The sequence below is a fragment of the Piliocolobus tephrosceles genome, chromosome 6, assembly GCF_002776525.5.
Source record: "Piliocolobus tephrosceles isolate RC106 chromosome 6, ASM277652v3, whole genome shotgun sequence".
In the NCBI taxonomy this organism is placed as follows: domain Eukaryota; kingdom Metazoa; phylum Chordata; class Mammalia; order Primates; family Cercopithecidae; genus Piliocolobus; species Piliocolobus tephrosceles.
In genome coordinates, this window is record NC_045439.1 from 88,826,945 (window position 1) to 88,848,008 (window position 21,064).

Below are 21,064 nucleotides of genomic sequence, written 5' to 3' on the forward strand. Positions count from 1 at the left end.
TCGACTCACTGCAGCCTCTGCCTCCCACGTTCAAGCGATTCTCCTGCCTCAGCCTCCCAAGTAGCTGGGATTACAGACACACACCACCATGCCTTGCTGATTTTTGTCTTTTTAGTAGAGACAGGGTTTTACCACGTTGGCCAACCTGGTCTTGAACTCCTGACCTTAGGTGATTCGCCACCTCAGCCTCCCAAAGTGTTGGGATTACAGGCGTGAGCCACCATGCCTGGCCTCAACAGTTTCATATAAAGTTAAATATACACTTACCATATAACCTAGCAATCACCCTCCTGAGTGTTTAAATAAATGAAAACTTTTATTCATACACAATCCTATATGTGAATCTTTATATCAGCTCTATTCATAATTGCCAAAAACTGGAAACAGCCTAAACATGCGTCAACATCATACAACTGAACACTCCTCAGCAATACAAAAAAACCCAGCTTGATTGAATTTTGAAGGCGCTATGCTGAATGAAAGAAGCCAGTCTCCAAAGGTCACTACTGTATGATTCCATTTAAATGGCATTCTTGAAAAGACCCAACTGTAGTGATGGAGAAGAGATATGTGGTTGCCAGGGGCTAGGAGTGCAGGGAGTCAGGAGTCTAAAGGAATAGCGGAATAGCAGCAAGGGAGTTGTTTTGGATGACAGATCTTTCCTGTGTCCTGATTGTGATGGTGGTTATCTATACATGTGTTACAATTCCTAGAACTATATATTTAAACGTCAATTTTATTGTATAGTAATTTTTAAAATAGAAATTTTTAGAACGTCCTCCTCCATTCCACCAATATTTTGAGTGCCTACTACATGCCAGGCACTGTGCAAAAGGTAATATGTGTGAGGAGTGAATCAGAGCATCGGTGTGGGAGACAGACCTGAACCCAGCCATGATAGAGAACTGCAAAATGACCAGTGCCGTAGAGTCATGGAGGAGCAAGCCATGCCTTTCAGATGGGGAAACTAGGGATGGCTGCTCAGAGGAGGGGCATCTGGATCTGAAGAAGGGGTAGGAGCCATTCATTCATTCAGCAAACATTTATTGAGCACCTGCTGTGGGCCAAGCTCTGTCCTAGGCCCTGGGGATACCACCATGAATGTGAAGGAGCAGGTCGCTGTTCTCATGGAGCTCACACTCCAGTGGGTGAGTTGTGGATGACAAATATGCCACCAGATAAAAGCGGCAGGTACCAAGGAGTGCTCAAGGAAGGAGGCAGGGTAACGTGATCGTAGGGAGGCTGCTTTAGAATGATTGGGTGGTTAGGGAAGGCCTCCCAGAGGAGGTGACATTGAAGCAAAGAATAGATTAGAGCCGTGCCCTGACTGATGTGGCTGTGGAAAGAGCTTGGGAAGCCTGGGGGAAGAGGAAGAAGGTTCAAGTAGAAGATAGGGAAGGCCAGGCATAGTGGCTCACACTTGTAATCCTAGCACTTTGGGAGGCCAAGGCAGGTGGATCACTTGAGGTCAGGAGTTCGAAACCAGCCTGGCCAACAAAAATACAAAAATTAGCTGGGCGTGGTGGTAGCTTCTTTGTAATCCCAGCTACTTGGGAGGCTGAGGCAGGAGAATCACTTGAACCTGGGAGGTGGAGGTTGCAGTGAGCCGAGATCGCGCCATTGCACTCCAGCCTGGGCGATAGAGCACGACTCCATTTAAAAAAAAAAAAAAAAAAGAAAGATGATATTGTAAATGCCAAGCCTCTGAGCCAAGCCTCTGAGCTGGGAAGAAACTAGAAGTATGTGAGGGACTGGACAAGGGGAAGTGGAGAGAGATGGCGATGGAGAGGCAGGCCGGCACCATGGCTGGCGCATAGTAGGTGCTGCTATGATGTCATCTTTATCCCCATTGCCCGGTGCAGGGAAGGAAGACAGGCCGGAATTGGACTGTCTGAAGCTCCCTCCTGCTGGGGCTTCCTGGGATCCCTCCAAGGCATTCAGAGAGGACAGTCCAGGCCCCCATCCTTGCCTCTTCCATGGCTGTGGCTGGTTCGATGGGGTTGATGGCCAATGGTCAAATTTATTTAGGGCCTCATCAGCCACAACCCAGAAGGAAGCAGCAAACTGCTCACCTGGTCACTCACATCCTCTCACCCCACAACCCAGGGGGCCCTCAGTCACGCTGGGCAGCGTAGGGCCCTTCCGAAGCTGTGTGGGTCTGAAAGAGGGGCGGTAGAAAGAGCCCAACAGTGCCCAGTATGCACACAAACACGAACACCCACAGGAACAGCCGGTCTACCACCATAGCCACGTACTTCCAGTCCTCAATGACCTGTAGGCAGAGAGAAGGGCTGGTCACAGGTGCCAAGTACTGGGGTCCCTCCTTTCCCCAAGTCAGGCCCTTACTATCTGGCCAGGGAATCCACAGGCCACAGGCGTGGAACTGCATACTAGGGGGGCAAGTTCTGAGTCCCAGACTGGCCTATCAGCTGGGCAGCTCTGAGCCTCTCTGGCTGTTCTCCACCTCCACCCCTGCCTGTCCCCCACAGCACTTTAGGGCCACTGGGAACTTGGGCTGTACAGAAAAGTTAGGAATGTGAGGACTTGTTAATACCGCATATTGTGATTTGAAAACAAAATCTGGTTATAAATAGGAGATAGGGCCTGAGGATCTTGAAGCCCCATCTTCTCACTTTCACCCCAAACTCACTGCCTGAGCTGGTTCTAGCTAAAGAAAGAACTAGGTGGCTCTCACCTAGTTCAGTGGGAGCAGGGAAACGGGGGCTTACAGAACACCTGGAAATCCTGCTGTTTAATTTGTTCAAGTCTGTTCACAGCAGTGTCTGTTCCCTGTAATTAAGACCCAGCCTCCTCCTGCTGCATCATCCAGGTCTCTGTGGTCTTCTTAGACCCTGCTGCAGGGTATGAGGTTGGCAGAGACCTGGCTGGTCTCCAGAGGGGCCACCACAGATGGGCCCTGTCTCCTTTGCACTGGGGGAGAGCCCAGAGAAACGCCCGTGTGCCCAGGATCCTGGCCTCCCTTCCCTATGCCTGCTTTCACACCCCTGGACTGGCTGGCTCACACTGCATTCATTCCCTGGCAGAGACAGGCTGGATCAGAAGGCTTGGGAAATCAGCAGAGGCTCTGGAGTTGGAAATGTGGGCAGCAACGGGCATGCTGATGTCAGTGACCCAATTTGTCAGGGCCCTGTCAACGGTGTATCTAATGTGCAGGATAATCCTGTGTCAAGCCAACCCCGACACCCGCAACCAAGCATGACTGGCACCTGTCCCCAAGACTCAGCAGGCACAGCACAGCTCTCTCCACAGAGCACTCCTTGGCTTTCCTGGGTTTCTTTTTAACAGCCCTAATTTCAAGCGGTGTCCGTGTGCGTATGTGTGCGCGCATACATGCTTTTCCCCCTTTTAATATTTTTGTGCTATTTATAGTGACCAGTTAATCACCAGGGTGGGTGAAAGTACTGAAGATGAGAAGCAGCATGGGCTGGTTTAGGGGCAGGCATGCTCTGGAAGGGAAGAAAGCCTCTTTTCTCCAACTATCCATAAAGAAGTCAATCAACCAATAAGCCGGCCATGTGCTCAGTGCAGGGCAAGAAACTAGGAAGGGCAAGAGAGTTTAAGGATGTCAGGCAGATCTGGGTACAGAGCCTGGCACTGCCCTGGGCCAGCTGTGTGACACTGGTCAAGTCAGTGAACCTCTCTGAGCTTTGCTTTGAAAGCTTCCTTATTGTAAAATGGGGGTTCTACTAAAAGCCACTTCACAGGATTCCAGGGAGGGTTAGCAGTAATGTATGTCAGCTCCTGGCAGAGCACCTGATGTGTGGTTGGAGCTTAATGAACACTGGTGATTATAATAACAGTGTCCTGCCTGGCTCCTTCCCTTAAGAGGCTTGTAATTAATTGAGCTAGAAAGAGCAGAAGGTACGTGAGTGCCAAGGGGGTGGTGAGGTCTTTAGAAGAGAGTTCAGGGTGGGTGCCGGCTCAGCCAGGGATGCAGGAGACCAGTACTTCTCAATCTAGAATGTGCACATGAACCACCAGGAATTGGTAAAATGCAGGCTCCAATATGCCTCCCTGAGAGATCCTGGTTCAGTCAAGAAAGGGTGGTCCTACAGCATAGCCCACGTGGTTCTCACTTAGCCAGCAGGGCCCCAGGCTGCATATTAATGTTTGGGAACCAATGAATTAGGTGATGCTGACCTACAGAATGGTTTAACCTAAGTAATAGCATGATCAAATTAATGTTTTAGAAAGTGAAATCTGAGAATCCTATAAAGCTGTGCTTCTCAAACTGCAATGGCCTGGGAATCTCCTGGGGACCTGGTTAAAATGCAGGTTTGGAGCCAGCAGGTCTGGACTGGGGCCTGAGACTCTGCATTTCTGATAACCTCTCAGGTGATGCCAGTGCTGCTGGTCCAAGAACTACACCAGAAGAATATCTCATGTCCTATATTCCGTTTGTTTGCATTTCTCTTCTTTTCTTGGCACAGTGTGATTCTGGAGCTGTTCCTGCTCTTGTCTCTGTGGGCTAACTAATGGAATGCAGGTGCTTCTCCTTGAGAATGCAGCGAGTGGAAAGCAATCTTGAAAAGATAAGAATGAGGAGACGTGCATTTTTGTCCATGCAGCTGCACAGGGGTAGACACCATGTTGTATAGTAAAAACCTGCCCAAAAAATCTGATCTGAAGGTGTTGATATGAGAACATGCACAAGAGCATGAAACTTGTTCTTCCTCCTGGTATGGAGATGGGTGTGAAAATTTCTGTCACCACCACATTGTGTGTTGTTACTATGACATTGTCCTTAGAAGTGTTATTTATTCAAAGGAGTCATGTGAAATACTCAGACTCCAGCACTCATTGCTTTGTCCTGTGAAAGTAAATTAAACCTCTTTTTAAAAAATCTGTAATTCTAGGTCAGGTTCAGTGGCTCAGTGGGATTATACCTGTAATCCCAGCACTTTGGGAGGCTGAGGTGGGTGGATCACCTGAAGTCAGGAGTTCAAGACCAGCCTGGCCAATATGGTGAAACCCTGTCTCTATTAAAAATACAAAACTTAACCAGGTGTGATGGCCGGCACCTGTAATTCCAGCTACTTGGGAGCCTGAGGCAGGAGAAGCACTTGAACCTGGGAGGCAGAGGTTGTAGTGAGCCGAGACTGTGCCACTGCACTCCAGCCTGGGCGACAAGAGCAAAACTCTGTCTCAAATAAAAAAATAAATAAATAAAATAAAAAATCTGTAATTCTAGTTAGCACAATTGATTAATTCATTACTGTGGTAATCATAGTATATTTACTGATGTTCCTAAAGCCCTGAAAGATAAAAGTGCTTGAATGGCTTCTTTGCAAGTCTGAAGAGGATGGGGCAGATGCGCTTGGTACCCCAGCCCACCTGTGTTCCCTAAAGCCTGCAGAGTCACTTCCCAGCCTTCCGTTTCTGGTGCCTGCATTTCCTCTCTCCTCTGCCTCAGGGCTTTCTCCAGCACCAAGGGCGCTTTCTCTGGCAGGCTGGCATTACCTGGAAGTGCAGGGGAGTTGATGTCCTGGGGCTACCCTCATCCTTTAGGGAATGGGGGCTGTTGGGTAAATACCTCAGCCTCCTTCCAGGGCGGTGATCCTGAGGCTTGTTCCCACGGGTCCTCAGAGGGTCTGCAAGGGTACTGAGTCCTGGGCACCCATGGCAGTATCCTGCTTATTCATTCTCCTTTCCCTGTCTCACTTTCCCTCCTTCCTCACTGTGCTTCCCGGGATCACATCCCAAGTAAACCACCTGCACCCAAGTCCCCATCTTAGGGTTTGCTTCTGGGACACCTAAAACAAACAAACAAACAAACAAAATCACTGGCACTTCCTTCCCCTCCCCAGATGCATGAAGCTATAATATTGACCACAAACTCATTTCAATTTTGGATTCCTTATTCAGAGTTTGAGAGTTCTTGTCTCCTGTGAATTAACTGCAGGAAGTGGGAAGCTGGTGCTACTATCTGAGCCTTTTCTGTTGGGCAGTGGGCAGGGGCTGGCTAGCAACTTACACTCTGGTCTTCATCGTCATTCTTCATGTGCTGGGCGATGAAGCTGACACCTTCTAATGCCTCCTGCACATCCTGTCGGAACCTCCCGGAGGACCGCAGCCGGAAATCCCTGGAGCCGGCTGGAGACTTGGGAGCTGCAGAGGCAGGGTTCACAAAGCACATGGAGTTCCCATAGAGTTTGGAGGGGCTGGTGGAGGTGATGGTGGCCTTGGGCTTGGTCACATGTGACTTGCTGGACGGGAAGGCTCTGGCCAGGCTGCTGTCAGGGCCAGGGCGCTTCATGAAGAGGAAGGTAGGCAGCTTGTGCAGGAAGCAGTGCTTGACCCAGGGTGCCATGGTGTGGGTGCTGGGTGAGCGGTGGTGCACATTGAGCACACAGACGCTGGTGACGATGGAGAAGGTGACCAGCACCATGGTGAACATGAGGTACTTGCCGATGAGAGGCACATCAAGGGAGGTGGGCGGCACGATCTTGGAGATGAGCAGCAGGAAGACTGTGAGTGCCAGCAGCACAGAGATGCACAGCGTCATCTTCTCGCCGCAGTCGGACGGCAGGTAGAAGACGAGGATGGCCAGCGAGGTGATGAGCACGCAGGGGATGATGAGGTTGATGGTGTAGAACAGAGGCTTGCGCTTGATGATGAAGTCGTAAGTCACGTCCACATAGCTGGGGTCCTGTGGGTTCACTGTCCTTCTTCCTGGGAGGGCCACTATGTCCCACTCACCACTGGGAGTAAAGTCATCCATGCTGGCTGTGGGTGTCATGAGGACCATGTCTATCTCTGTGTGGTCATAGGTCCAGGAGCGGAACTTGAGGGTGCAGTTCTGCTGGTCGAAGGGAAAGTACTTCACCTCAATCTTGCAGGCGCTCTTGTAGATGGCAGGGGGCAGCCACAGGACGCTGCCGTTGGACCGGACTATCAAGTTGGTGTAGACAGACACCTCATAGGTCCCGTCAGCGCTGGGCAGGGTCAGGGCATGAAGAACATCGTGAAACCCATACACAAGGCCTGGCCTGTTCTCAGAACTCACTGAAGAGCCCTTTGGGATTATTTCCCACTAGTCACCCTTCCACCCTTCCAGTCTCCCAGGCCCTCACTGAAAGGGGCCTGCTTTTTTTGGCAACTATGTCATGGAGAGAGCCCTACCATCAAAGCACCAAAGCATTCTTTTTTGTTTGTTTGTTTTTGAGACGGACTCTTACTCTGTTGCCCAGGCTGGAGTGCAATGGTGTGACATCGGCTCACTGCAACCTCCACCTCCCGGGTTCAAGCGATTCTCCTGTCTCAGCCTCCCGAGTAGCTGGGATTATAGGCATGCACCACCATGCCCGGCTAATTTTGTATTTTTGGTAGAGATGGGGTTTCTCCATGTTGATCAGGCTGGTCTCAAACTCCTGATCTCAGGTGATCCACCCGCTTCAGCCTCCCAAAGTCCTGGGATTACAGGCGTGAGCCACCACGCCCGGTCCGTCAAGCACTCTTAAGGCTTCCCATGGAATAGCTCATTTAAGCCTCTCAGTAGTCCAGTGAGGCAGGTTTTATTATTATCCCCATTCTACAGATGGGAAAGCCAAGGCCCAGAGAGGTTAAGTGACTTCTTCAAGGTCAGAAAACTTGTAAGCAGGACAGCTGAGATTGGAACTCAGGTCTGTCTGACCCCAGACCACACACTCTTAGCCATTACATGCTACTGCTAGTATAATCATGACTCAGGGAGAGTCTCTGGCTTCCTCCACCTGCCTAAGATATTTATGCACAGTAAGTCAGCGGTACCAACACCAACACTGGCAAAGCAACAGAGGCTCAAAAGGATAGTATGGAGCATAGAAAGGGCACTGGGCTTGAGGTCAGGACACTGCTCTGGTCCCAGCTGTGCTTCAGTGAATCAGACAAGGCCCCTCCCCTCCCTCAGCCTCCAACTCCCCATCTGTAACTGAGGGCTCTGGCTCTGCTCACCTCTGTTTCTCTTCTAGCTTGATGGCCTGGAAGGCTGGGTAAAGCGGAGATGGGGCTTAGGGTTGGACTCAGGCCTGGATGACTCTTAGGGCTGGGCCTGCTGCCCTGGCCTGGCTGTCACCAGGCCTCCACCAACCCTGCCACTCACTTGTTGTAAAGCACGATGTCAGGCAACCAGATGCGCTTGGCGGGGATCCTCAGGATGTTCACACCCTCGTAGCGGGAGATGTTCCAGGTCAGGCGGTAATCAGTCCATTCCTGGACAGATAGGCAAGGCCCTGTCACTTGTAGGTCCACTGCCACCAAAGGGCAGCCCTTAAGAAAAGATCTCTTGGGCTAGGGGCCCTTCAGGGCACTTACCTGTTTCAGCCAGACATTGGTGGTCATGATCTGCTCTCGTTCATTCTGGGGAGGGAAACAGGGCTATCAGTTAACCAGGAAGGAGGAGCCTCACAAATGGATTTCACTTTATTGTGCAAAAGGCTGTGAGCTCCAGGCCCATGTGACCAACTGCCACCCCAACATCTCTTGGATGGCCCAAAGGTATGTCACACTCAGCATGTTTGACACAAAGCTCATGATCTTCCCCAAAACCTGATCCTCCTTTGGCTTCATTGTCTCAGTGAATGGCACCCCTAGCCATTCAGTTCCACAAGCCAGAAGTGTGGACCTTGTCTCTGATACTTTGCTCTCTGATCCATCCATCACTTAAGACAAAAACTTAAGTCTTGTAAGTTATATCTCCTAAAGCATCTCATATTTGTCTGCTTCTCTCCACCGCCATCATCTGTCACTTAGACTACTGCTTCTCTCCATCATCTGTCACTTAGACTACCGCAGTCCCCTAACTGGGCTTCCTGCTCTGCCCTGGCCTGCCTTTAGTCTATTCTCTACATGGTAACCAGGGTGATCCCTTTACAATCTCAATCCCTTTGACTAATTGCTCTGCTGCTGCATCTCATTCAAAGTAAAAACCGAAGTTCTGCTTAGAGTCTACAAGGTGCTAATGATCTGCCTCCCCACCACCCCTCATCCCATTAGCTCTATGACCTCTTATCTCAACACTCTGCCATTTGCTCATTTCATTTCCACTGCACTGCCTCTTTGCTCCCGCACACTGTTCCCTTTTCCTGGAAACCCACCGGGATGCTTCCACACTTTCTTCTGTTCTCAGAAATGTCATCCTATCCGAGAAATCTTCCCTGACCTACATAAAGTAGCACCTCTGTCCCTGCCCTGCCTTATTTTTCTTTCTTTTGTGTGTGTGTGTGTTTTTCTTGAGACAGGGTCTCACTCTGTCACCCAGGCTGGAGGACAGTGGCGTGATCTTTGCTCACTGCAACCTCCACCTCCCAGGCTCAAGTGATCCTCCCACCTCAGGCTCCTGAGTAGCTCAGACCACAGGCACAGGCCACCATACCTGGCTAAATTTAAAAAAATTTTTTGTGGAGATGGGGACTCATCATGATGCCCAGGCTGGTCTCAAATTCCTGAGCTAAAGTGATCCACGCATCTCAGCCTTCCAAAGTGCTGGCATTACAGGTGCAAGCCACATCACCAGTCGTCTTATTTTTTTTCCATAGCATTTCTCATACCTAAACACCATCTATCTATCTATCTATCTATCTATCTATCTATCTATCTATCTATGTATTGTCTGCCACCTCCCACTAGAATCTAATGGTTATGAGGAAATAAGGCAGCTAGAAGAGTATGTGACATGTTGGACACTCCATAAATCTTTTCTGAGTAAATACATGAATCCTACCATGATAAGCCAGGCCATCATCATCCACGTCTCACTTGGACCATGTAAGACCCTCCTAACTGGTCTATGTTCATTCTGTACACTGCCACCATACACACACACACATATCTCTTCTTCCTATGCAGCCAAAATAAATCTTCCAAAGTTCCTGTCATTTCCTCCCTCAATTTTATCCCTGTTTAGATTACTTCCTTGGCTTCCTTCACTTACAGAATAAAAATGTTGCTCCTTCACAGGGTCTACAGGGCCTTTCCAGGTTTCCCAGCCACACTTCACCTCTTTATGTCCCTCTGTTCTGTACTCCAGCCTCCTGGCCTTTTTTAGTACTTTGGATAAGTCTTGTGTTCTCAGTCTGTACTATTTTTGCTGCCTCTCCTTTATCAAGATAACTTCCAGCATACTGATCTCATTTTGGGAGACATTTCCTCAAGGAACCTACAACTATATAAGATTACCAGTAAGATAAGGTTTGGCTGCCAGTAACAGTGATCCAGAGTAACAGAGGCTTAAATAAAGTAGTAATTCATGTCCCTCTCATGTTAACACTTTAGGCATATATGGCAGTTCTGCTCTACAAAGTTCTGATAGGTATCCAGATTCTTTCCTACTTTCTTCTCCACCATACCTAGAGTGTGGCCCTCATAAGAATGGACCAAAATAACTGTTGGAGCTCCAACTATAAATTCCACATTCCAAGCTGTTGGTGGGGAAGGAGAAGGGAGAAGAAGAATGCATGGCAATTGTCTCATTTTGATTAGAATATTTAGGCCATTTACATTTAATGTAGTTACTGATATATTTGGGTTTAAACTTACCCCCTGAGCTTCCATAGCCTCAGATCTGCCCCCCTGCATACCCCTGATCTCTTGCCAAGTGGCATTTGGGTCTTTATGTCATTTCCCTCACATGTCTGGGAGTAAAGGTGAGGTTCAGGGACTTGAGCTTGTGTACGCTGGTGTTTTCTAGGAGAATGTGTCAAGTACAGGGGAAATGGCTTGGAAAGAGGGAGACTCAGAGGAGAGTCAAGGACCTCGAAACAGGCAAGCCAAGGAGCAGGAAAAGAGATGAGAATGAGCAGAGGAAACAGTGCTGGGGCAGGGGAGCAGGTGGAAGGGTCAGGGAATAAGGAGGGCTGGAGAGGTGAGGGTGGGGATGCTGGTGAGGGAGTGCCTGGCTCACCAGACTCAGAAGTCAATTATAAAACAGGTGCTTTGACAAGCCTGTTTGCCTTACCCAGCACTAAATCCCTACATGCTCTCTAAAAATTTCCATCTTTAAACTTGTTGTACCTATAACCCTTCCTCCTCAAATAAATAAATAAACCCTGAAAAATAGGAGGACAATACCCCCTCCTGGCCTGGCAACCCACAACCTAATATTTACTGTATACATAAGCTTTCAGAAATATAACTTGCATGCCTGGGGGCCGGTGGTTGCATCCCCTCCTCCTTCTGGTAGCCTCTATCACCCTATAAGGCCCGCAGAGCAGATCTGACCAGGCAGCCTGAGTCTGGAAATGCGGCAGAGCCTCCCGCTCGTTCACCCTCACTAGGGCGGCAGCTGCACAGCAGCAGCTGGGCTCACCTCATTAAGCAAGAAACACTGGACTGGACAATAACACTCAGACACCAGCCTGAGCAAGCCTGGCTGAAAGCCCTCCTTCTTTCCAGTCTGACTATGGAGGGAGAGGGGCAGAGAGTACACAGCTCTACAGCCCTCCCCATCCTGGGGCTGTGTGTCCTCCCAGGAGATGGAGCCAGTCATTAATTTGGCCAAAACCTTCCTGAGGGCTGTAGGTTTGACAGGCTGGGTGTGTGTGGGCCAACCGTGTTAGAGAGAGAGTCTGGCATTTCAGAAGGCAGCCACCTGGCCAGAGGAAGGTCAGCCCCCTTAGTGATCTCTTTCCTCTGGCTGGACACAGCACCCTGCACTCTCCCCTTGTGAATGCTCCCCCAGATCTGCTTCCAGGGACGGGGTTCTAACCCTGTGGATGGGGACATGGGAAGGTTTACAATAGGCCATGGTTCCCTCTGACATCTTCAACTCAGAGGCAGCAGAGAGAAGAGAAATTCCCAGGCACCTCCTCCCTCAGCACCCCCGCCTCTGCCCCACATCCACACATGGAGAATCTGACAACAGTACCACTCCTCCTTTCCATGCCTGCAGCAGCCACGCCCACCGTCCAGACCCTCACCGGCCTGGCTCTATAGGTACTGCACTGCCTCTGGTCCTGCCCCTACACCTAGGCCTCTGTATCCATCAGTTCCCCCAGTCTGGTTCTTATTTCTCCGAACAAGTAGGAAGCATATAAGGTTATCTGAGCAGGCTAGGGGAGAGAATAGGGTGGGGCTGTGAGGACAAGGAACAGAAGCTTATGGTCATGCTGGAGACCCAGCTGAGCAGAGTCTATGGCAGGCCCATTGGCTGCCTACCCAATGTCACCCCGTTCTTACCCTCATTTCTTCTTTGTTATAACAAAACCATGACTTCATTAAATATTGGACACCTATGAACTTCATGGACCCCTCTGCAGCCTCCCTGACGTGTACTGGTAAGTCTAAGTCAACTATAGTAGTTTCATTCCTCTGGCCAATGATCGCCTGGGGCTTGGGCATGAGCAGCCTCTCCGCCTGAGCCTGAGCCACAGCTGCCCTCTGCACCTACCACGCTGATAAGCTGGGCCAGGGAGAGCTGCAGCTTGATGGAGATGAGCTGTGAGGAGCTGGTGGCTGGGCGGATCAGGTTATTGTAACGGGTTTTGTTCAGAAGGTCGTCCATCAGCTTTTCCTCTGCATTGGCCACGCGGCAGTCCCCTGGGAAAACACACAGTCAGACCTGCTGGGCCCTTGTGCACCTGACCCCCACTGCAGCCCATGGCAGCGAAGCGGAGAGCTGAGAGGGAACACAGGTGCCCTTAGGGCTGGCTGAAGCAGTGAAGGTGCTGGCAGGCCTGTCTCTCCTTGAGGACTTCAAATTAAATACACTCAACACAGAGCTCCACTGTCTCCTCCCATGCCATACCTCTTCCCCCTCCTCTTCCCTCCAGCAATGAATGGCATCCCACACTCTACATATCCGGCACAAAGACTGGGTGTCTCTTCTTGACCTCTCCCTTGGTTCATCGAAGTGGCCATTTAGTCCTGCCTTTTTTTTTGTTTTTGAGACAGAGTCTCACTCTGTCGCTCAGGCTGGAGTGTAGTGGTATGATCTTGGCTCACTGCAACCTCTGCTGCCTGAGTTCAAGCAATTCTCCTGTCTCAGCCTCCAGAGTAGCTGGGATTACAGGCCTATGCCACCACATCCGGCTAAGTTTTGTATTTTAGTAGAGACGGGGTTTCACCATGTTGGCCAGGCTGCTCTAGAACTCCTGGCTTCTCAAAGTGCTGGAATTACAGGTGTGAGCCGCCATGCCCAACCCTAGTCCTGTCTTTTACCTTCCAAGTCCCTCAGTCTGTCCTCCTTATCTCTAATGCTACAGGCATGTCCCCACCTCCCTACCCCTGCCCTCCTTCTGGTCTCTCCACCCCCAGTCTGCCCCTGTTATCCATGTACCATACATTGCCAGAGTGGTCTTGCTACAGCAAACTGGTCTAGGGCACTTCCCTACCCACAACTCTCAGAGCTGTAGGTGGATTTAAAAATCAAATGTTTTGGCTCAGCATTCAAGGCCCTTTCCCTGCTGACACTGGCTTATCTTTCTCAATCTGATTTTTTCCCACCTCTCTACCTCTACCCCAGATACTCAGATACTCTCTCTTCTGGCCATAGCCTACTGTTTGCCTTTCCCCCTGTGACCTTCACTGCCTCACTTCCTTTTTTTTTCTTTCTTTTAGAGACAGGGTCTTGCTATGTTGCCCAGGCTGGTTTCAAGTGATTCCTCCTGGATTCAAAGGATCCTCCCACCTCAGCCTCCTTAGTAGCTGGGACTATAGGTGTGCACCACCACACCCAGCTTGTCTCACTTCTTTGAACACACTCTTTCTTCTGCCAGGATTGCCCCCAGCCCACCAGTTATGAATTATCTGAGGGTCTGTCTTGTGCCAGGTACTTTACTACATTTTGAGGATAATAGCAAGCAAAAGCCAGAAATGGTTCCTGCCGCCAGAGCACTTACAGTGCAGGGGGACAGCCCCATTACTCACATGTGAGTTTGGGTGCAGAAATGGGTACGAGGTGGTGCTTTCCCTAAGAAGAAACAGAGCTGAGACGGGGCGGGGGGGATTTTCCAGGTTCAGACTTAGACCTACAGAGTGTAAGGTCCCTCTGAGACACCAAACGGAGGGGTCCAACTGGCAGCTGGCTCCTCGTCTGGAGTTTCCAGGAGAGGTCTTAGCTCAGAGCCACATTCAAGACCCAGCCTAAATGCCGCCTCCTGCAGGGAGCACCCCTGAGCTTCCATAGCCTCAGATCTGCTCCTCTGCACACACCCGATCTCTTGCAAAGTGGTGTTTGGGTCTTTATGTCATCGCCCTCACATGTCTGGGAGTAAAGGTGAGGTTCAGGGACTTGAGCTTGTGTACTCTGGTGTCCTCAGGGAGAATGTGTAAAACAGAGAGGAGGTGGCTTGGAAAAAGGGAGACTCAGGAGAATCAAGGACATCTGAGGAGGCAAGCCTGGGAGCAAGAAAAGAGATGAGAGTGAGCAGAGGAAACAGTGCTGGGGCAGGGAAGCAGGTGGGAGGATCAGGGAATAAGGCGGGCTGGAGAGGTGGGGGTGGGGATGCTGCGAGGGGCTGCCTGGCTCGCCAGGCTCAGGAGTCAATTACATCTTCCCACAAGGGCCAGTTCACCTAGTTGCACCAAACCCCTCCCTCTGTGGGTAGGGCCAGAGGGCCCAGAGCACAGACCAACCCAATTAGGCAGGCCTGAGGTGGACTCAAGGGTGGGTGCTGGGCTGGACTCCTGGTTGTGGGGAGAGCCGCCACCCTGCCTACTCCATCCACTTTCCAACTCGCTGCCTATCTGGAGCAGATGCAATATTTAGTGCCTTGTGAAAGATGCTCCTAGTGCACCTGCTGCCTGCTGCCCCTCCCCCAGGCTGCCCTGGGCTCTCCAGACGGGGGTCCTATGGATGCTTGGCCTAGATTCTGAGCCCTGCCTCTTATACTCAGGACCCCTTTCCCAGAGGCCAGCTGCTTGAGTACCCTGGAAGCCAGTCTGTAGCCCCAGGCTAGAGCTGGGTCCCTCCCACAGCCCTTCTTTAGCATGTCTGTTTGGACCGACTTATTTCATAAAGAGGGGTGTGTCTTGCCCAAGCCCATCTGGCATGTCTGAGGCAGCTCTAGGGTCAGAATCTGCAGCTCCCATGCCCCAGCCCTGCAATACTAGGGGAGGCTGGAGCCCACATCTCTGAAGTCCCACTGGGCCGGTCCGACTGAGCTCCCAAGTCCAGGGCTGCTCTGTAGGCTGTGGGGCTCATGCTCCAGCTCCCAGCCCACCTGATGTGCTCAGGTGGCTCACCTTTGGGCCTGCCCTGCCTCTCAGGCATTCAGCTGACCCAGAGGGACTCCCCATCTTGACCACCAGCTGTGGGCTCGAGTTAGAGGTTCCCGGAACCCTAGACCATCTGGCCCAACCCCCTGTTTCTCAGCTGGGGAAACTGAGACCAAAGAGGGGAAGAAACTTTCTCAAGTGCCCCCAGCAAGTCAGAGGAGGAACCAGGTCTAGGAGCCTCTTTCCAACAGAGATATTCCCTGACCCCTGAGCCTTCTTCAGTGCCTCATTAGCTTCCCTGTAAGGAGACTGCCCTGCAGGGGTTGGAAATGGTGCTGTCCCGGGCAGTGTGTGCCCATGACTGCGCCTGTGTTCGTACTTGTGAGTGTATGGGCAGGTGCGGGGGGGTCGGTGAAGGGTGGGAATAAACAGCAGGGATACTGGGGGCTGGAATGCACCCCACTTGCCTCCCCAAAAGGGGGCAGGGGAGCCCAGCCCAGCACATGCTTAAACTTTCCAATGTACTGAATGCCTGTGAGGCCTGCTGGGCTCAAAAGACAAGCAACAGGCCTTTTGCCCCCAGATGGCAGGGGTGGCCCCGGATGGGTGGAAGCTTCTGCAGCACGGTTAGGGGTCACATCCCAGCCCATGGGCTGACAGTTAAACAGAGAAGCCACCACTAGGCGTCAGTCATGATTCAATGATTCTGATGAGGAGTGGGCCCCCGCCCCCAGCCTCTGCCCAGGGTTTTGTCTTCCAGGCCTTCTTGGGAAAAATTGTTCCCTCCCAGAAAGGGGCTAATAATCTGAGAGGAAGCCATAGCTGGACTTCTAAACTGTGTGAGTGTGTGTCCACTTTGGAAAGGTATATCCAACCTAAAAATTTATATTGAAAAAGTGGAAAGATATACCCATTGTTTTGGAATACAAGCTACAGAAAGTAACAGTTAACAGAATCTTATTGGAAAGATTAGATTCTGCATCTGGAAAGGCAGAGTGATTTTTCAACTGGGGTGTATGTCCTTAACTGAGGAAGGGAACATGATATTTATATTTATTAAAAGGCAGCTATGTTTTTTTTTTTAAGTAGAGAATTTATCTTTTATAAAGAGCTTATAACCTATTATTAGTGTTTCTTCAATCATGTGAATTAATCACCTGGATTCCTAGGCTTTACTCCCACAGATTCTGATCCTGTGAGCCTAGGGTGGGGCCCAGAAATCTGTACAGGGTGATACAGGCCACCCCAGGACCACACCTAAGAAACACTGCAACTGGCCATCACACATATCCAAGTCTCCAAATATGCAGGCAGGGCATATTATCTCCATAGAACAGATGGAGAAACTGAGGTCCAGGATGGTGAAAGAAATGGCACAGGGTCACCCAGCAAGTAGTAGCAGAGCCATGATACACGGACTGCCTGCAGACACCGTCTTTGGTGAGAGCTCCTCTTTTTATAGGAGTAGTACAAACTTACTTTCTGTAGTTTGTATTCCAAAATGATGGGGATATCTTTCCATATTTTTCAATATGAATTTTTAGATTGGATATGCTTTCCCAAACTGGACACACACTCACACAGTTTAGAATTCCAGCTATGGCTTCCTCTCAGACTATTAGCCCCTTATATATTCCCTGACTCTTACCTCCTCCCACCACTATGCTGGGTCTCTATCCAAGGAAGAGGTAGCCCTGGTCCTCTAGGCTGACTGGGGCTTGGAGGAAAAGCCTGGGTGAGTGTAGGAGCTAGTAGGGCCCTTGGAATTCAGGTGGGGAAACTGAGACCCTGAGAAGGCAGTCCTCATATTTGCACTCTACCTGGAGAAGGGCTGGGGTCTCCTTCCTGAGTGGCAGGCCCGACTTCACCAGCCTGGCACTCAGTCAAGCTGCCTGTCCATGCCCGGCACACCTTGGGTGGGTGACCAGAGGCAGTGGTGCCATAAAATGTGTTTCCTGGGAGATCTACCCGCAAAGCACAAAACATTCCAGGGTCGGTGATTTGGGCAAGCCCCCTTCCCTCTTGGCCCAGTTTCCCCATCTCTACCACAGCTGTGTTGGAGGAGGCTTCTCTCTAAGTCTGAGCAGTAGATTCACTCCCAAGTGCCTATACCGTCTCCTCTGAGCTCACGCTTCAAGAAAGTCACCTCTTAGGCAAGGAAGGAGCCTCGGCCCTGTTGGGAGTGGGAGTCGGTGCACTTGCAGCCTCCCAGACTACTGGGGATGACTCGCGGTGCCTGCAAAGCCGGTGTCATCCAGCCCCGCTGCCCAGCCCACAGACACTCACTCGGGAGGGTGGCCCTGGCCCTCGCAAGGGCTCCGAGAAGAGGCGGCCTCCACTCCAAACCTGGCAGACCCACCCACGCAGGCCCGCCCCCGCTGCTTCGGCGAGTGGGCTCAGCCCTGCCCACGCCCCCATTTGGCCAGGACAACCTCGGGCCACTCACCCGGGCGTAGGGCATCCTTCCTTCCCTCCCACCTGTGGCCAGTCCAGCCCCGTTCAGCCCAACCCAGGCTCCCCTCCCTCCTTCCCCGAAAAGAACTCACCGCGCCCGCAAAGGGCTACCAGGAGGAAAAGGACCAGGGAAGGCGCGTGCCTCATGGCTGGCGGGGCCGGGTGGCAGCCGCTGCAAGCTCCGCTGTGGGGTCACAGGGCACCCGTGAGCCGCGCGGTCGAGTGAGCGCCGGTTCTGGCCCCAGAGGTTTGCTGGCTCAGCGGCGCTCACTAGGACCCCGCGGAGAGCCCCGCCAAGCCCCGCGTGGGCAGCAGCTGGGAGTCCCGCCCACTCTGGGGATGAACTGGGCCAGCTGCTCCGGTTCGACGCCGTGGGTGGTCTGGACCCCACCTGCCACCTGGCTTCCCGATCTCCTCAGGCCTCGCAACCTTCCCCCAAGGAAGGCAGGCAGGACAGTGCGGGCACCCTTGGTACAGCTGGGGAGAGTGAGCCCTCGAGGGCGGAAGACACTAGCGCAGGATCCCTCTACTGTTGGGGAAGGAGCATGTGCTTGAGCGGGGAGGTCCTTGGCCTTTGCCTTCCCTCACCTCCAAGAGGCTTTTAGGCAAATGAGTCATCTCAAGTTCATTCGCATGGGGTTTGCTGAAAGAAACGACACTGCGGGGTGAGCCGACACGAGGGAGCGCTGCTCTTTGCAGAGTTTGCAGGGAGGGCATTTAGGAAAAGTGAGTGGAATCTGGGAGGGTGAATAGCTCAGGGCCCCTCACCCAGCTTGGGGGCTGGGGAAGGAGCAGAGTTAAAAGGGAGGGGATGGGGCTGGAGTGGGCTGGCCTCGTCCTCCCCCATGGGCCTTCCAATCTGGGCTGAACAGAGGCCACTCAGGTGATTCAAGGGAACAAGCACATCCCTCTCCTAGCCCTCTCCTTGACGCATTTTTGGAATCAGTACCATTCTCTTGCGGGTGGTGGGACAGCTGCCACCGCAGGACCTGGCTGGAACTGCTGCCTCAATTCTGGATCCGGAAGGGCCTCTCGCAGCATTTCCATCTCCCTCTCAGTCCAGTCCTCCTACCTGCTCCCCTGTGTGGGCCCTAACAGGTAAATCTGACAACTAGAGGAACAAGGCAGGAAAGGACAGGGTCTGAGGGAGTGACACCTGTAAAAAGGCAGCTTTGCCACCTTATCTCCAGGACTCTCAGTCTTGCTTTCATATTGCTCCCCCCCCCACATCATTTTGCTATAATCTGACATGTTGACATATAGTCTTCAAAAACAACACTATTGAAGTGGAGCAGATTTCCCCTTTGGGATGCTTTGGAGAAGTTAGGATTGAGGGCATCCTCTCTTCTCCAAACTGCAGCAGTAATAAGTGAGATATATAAAGTAAATAAAAAAGACATGGCAAGGCTGGAAAATAAGATACTCATCTCCATGAACCAAAACCAGAAAAGAAATGCAAAGCAGTTGGAGGCTGAAGAGCCTGGAGCCTGTTGGGCTTTGGAAACCAAAGACAGTGGCAGGTCCTTTGGGATAGATGGGGTCCAAAAGACTCTTGGCTAGAAGCTGGGAGCTTGGGTGTATGCCAGGACTTGAAAGGATGCTGGGAGCAGGGGACCTGCTGCTGATCTGTGGTCTGTATCCCTGGCTTTATAGGATGTGTACATCCCCAATATACCCAGGACAAGAGCTTGGAAAGGACATAAAACCTGGAGGCCATTGCAAAACTATAAAAGTTAGGCTAGCAAAGGGGATAGGATGAAATAGGTTTTTATAGAAGTTTGACATGTGTTTTCTTTAAATAAAAAGAGCAGCTGTCTAATTATCTATTGAGAATAATATAATCTTGGTACAAAACTAGAACAAGGATGTACAAGGAAAGTACATCATAGAACAATCTGAATTATGGGTCTTTGTCACAGAGAGACAGCACAGAGCAGTGACCAGTGCATCGTTTCTGGAGCCAGGCATCCGGATTTGTATTCTGGTGCCATTACTTATCTTCTCTGTGACCTTAGGGAAAATGATTTGCCTTCACTGTGCCTTAACTTCCTCATATATAAAGGGGGAAAATAACCTTCATAATAAGCCTTCTAGGATAAAATGAAATAATTCATGGAAAGTAACTTAATACCCAGAACCTAGAAAACCAAATAAATATTAGCTACTATTAACTTTTATGAACATGGATTCCAAAATTTTAAATAATACCAAGTTGAATATAGCAACGTACACACACACAAACAATGCATCATGATGAATTAGGTTTTATTACAATAACGCAAGGGCAGAGTCAACATCAGATAATTCACTATTAGCAAGCTGGCTTCTTTGTTTTCAGACAGGGTTTCACTGTTGCCCGGGCCTGAGTGGAGTGGTGGGATTTTGGCTCACTGCAACCTCCACCTCCCAGGCCCAAGCGATCTTCCCATCTCAGCCTTCCAAAGTGCTGGGATTACAGGCATGCAACACCATGCCTGGCCCTATCTTTCTTAATGTGTAGCAATTATCATACTTAATGGTAAAACTTTAGAAGCAATTTCCATCAAAGTTAGGATGTAGACAAGGGTGTGTTCTATCACTGTTTCTGTTGAACATGGCACTGGAGGTCCTAGGCAATGTGTTAGGTTAATACATATGAAAATGCCATTTTTTTAAAGATTATGAGATGCCCAACATCAGAAATGTATGTGATTCAACCTATAATAGAAATGAAGGAAATAAAGTTTTACAATTGGAAAGAAAAAGAACTACCTGTATTTGCAGACAGTTATGATTGTCTATGCAGAAAATCCAAAAGAATATACAGATAAATTATTAAGACTAGTAAGAGAGTTAAGCAAGGTTGTTGAATTCAAGATCATCTTTAAAAAAACCTATTACAATTCCTAGACATCAGTAATAACAAATTAGAAAATATTAATAGAAAAAGAGATTCTAGGCCGGGCGCGGTGGCTCACGCCTGTAATCCCAGCACTTTGGGAGGCCGAGGCAGGTGGATCACGAGGTCAGGAGATCGAGACCATCCTGGTTAACATGGTGAAATCCCATCTCTACTAAAAATACAAAAAAAAAAAAAAAAAACAAACAAAAAAATTAGCCAGGCGTGGTGGCGGGCACCTGTAGTCCCAGCTACTCCAGAGGCTGAGGCAGGAGAATGGTGTGAACCCAGGAGATGGAGCTTGCAGATCATGCCACTGCACTCCAGTCTGGGTGACAGACCAAAACTCCGTCTCCCCCCCAAAAAAAAGAAAAAAAAAAAAAGAAAAGAAAAAGAGATTCCATTCACAATAGCAACAAAAACCTGAGAATATATCTAGCAAAATATACGTAAGGCCTTTCATGAAGAGTATTGCTGTGGTCTGAATGTGTCTCTCAAACATATTTGTTAAAACTTAATTGCCAAGATAATATTAAGAGGTAGGGCCTTTAAGGAGTGATTAAGTCATAATGGCAAGTC

The 21,064-nt window shown here is 50.3% G+C and overlaps 1 protein-coding gene across 1 annotated transcript; it reads right to left on the bottom strand.

Moving 5' to 3' along the window:
- Window positions 1–1,730: 1,730 nt before the first annotated feature.
- On the bottom strand, window positions 1,731–17,864 carry CHRNB4 (cholinergic receptor nicotinic beta 4 subunit). Its single transcript, XM_023195708.2, has 6 exons — window positions 17,700–17,864; window positions 12,386–12,534; window positions 8,314–8,358; window positions 8,102–8,211; window positions 5,996–6,956; window positions 1,731–2,272 (listed from the first exon to the last, which is right to left on the bottom strand). Exons 1-6 carry the CDS (start codon window positions 17,752–17,754, stop codon window positions 2,114–2,116), a joined length of 1,479 nt encoding a protein of 492 aa, XP_023051476.1. The 5' UTR covers window positions 17,755–17,864; the 3' UTR covers window positions 1,731–2,113.
- Window positions 17,865–21,064: the final 3,200 nt, after the last annotated feature.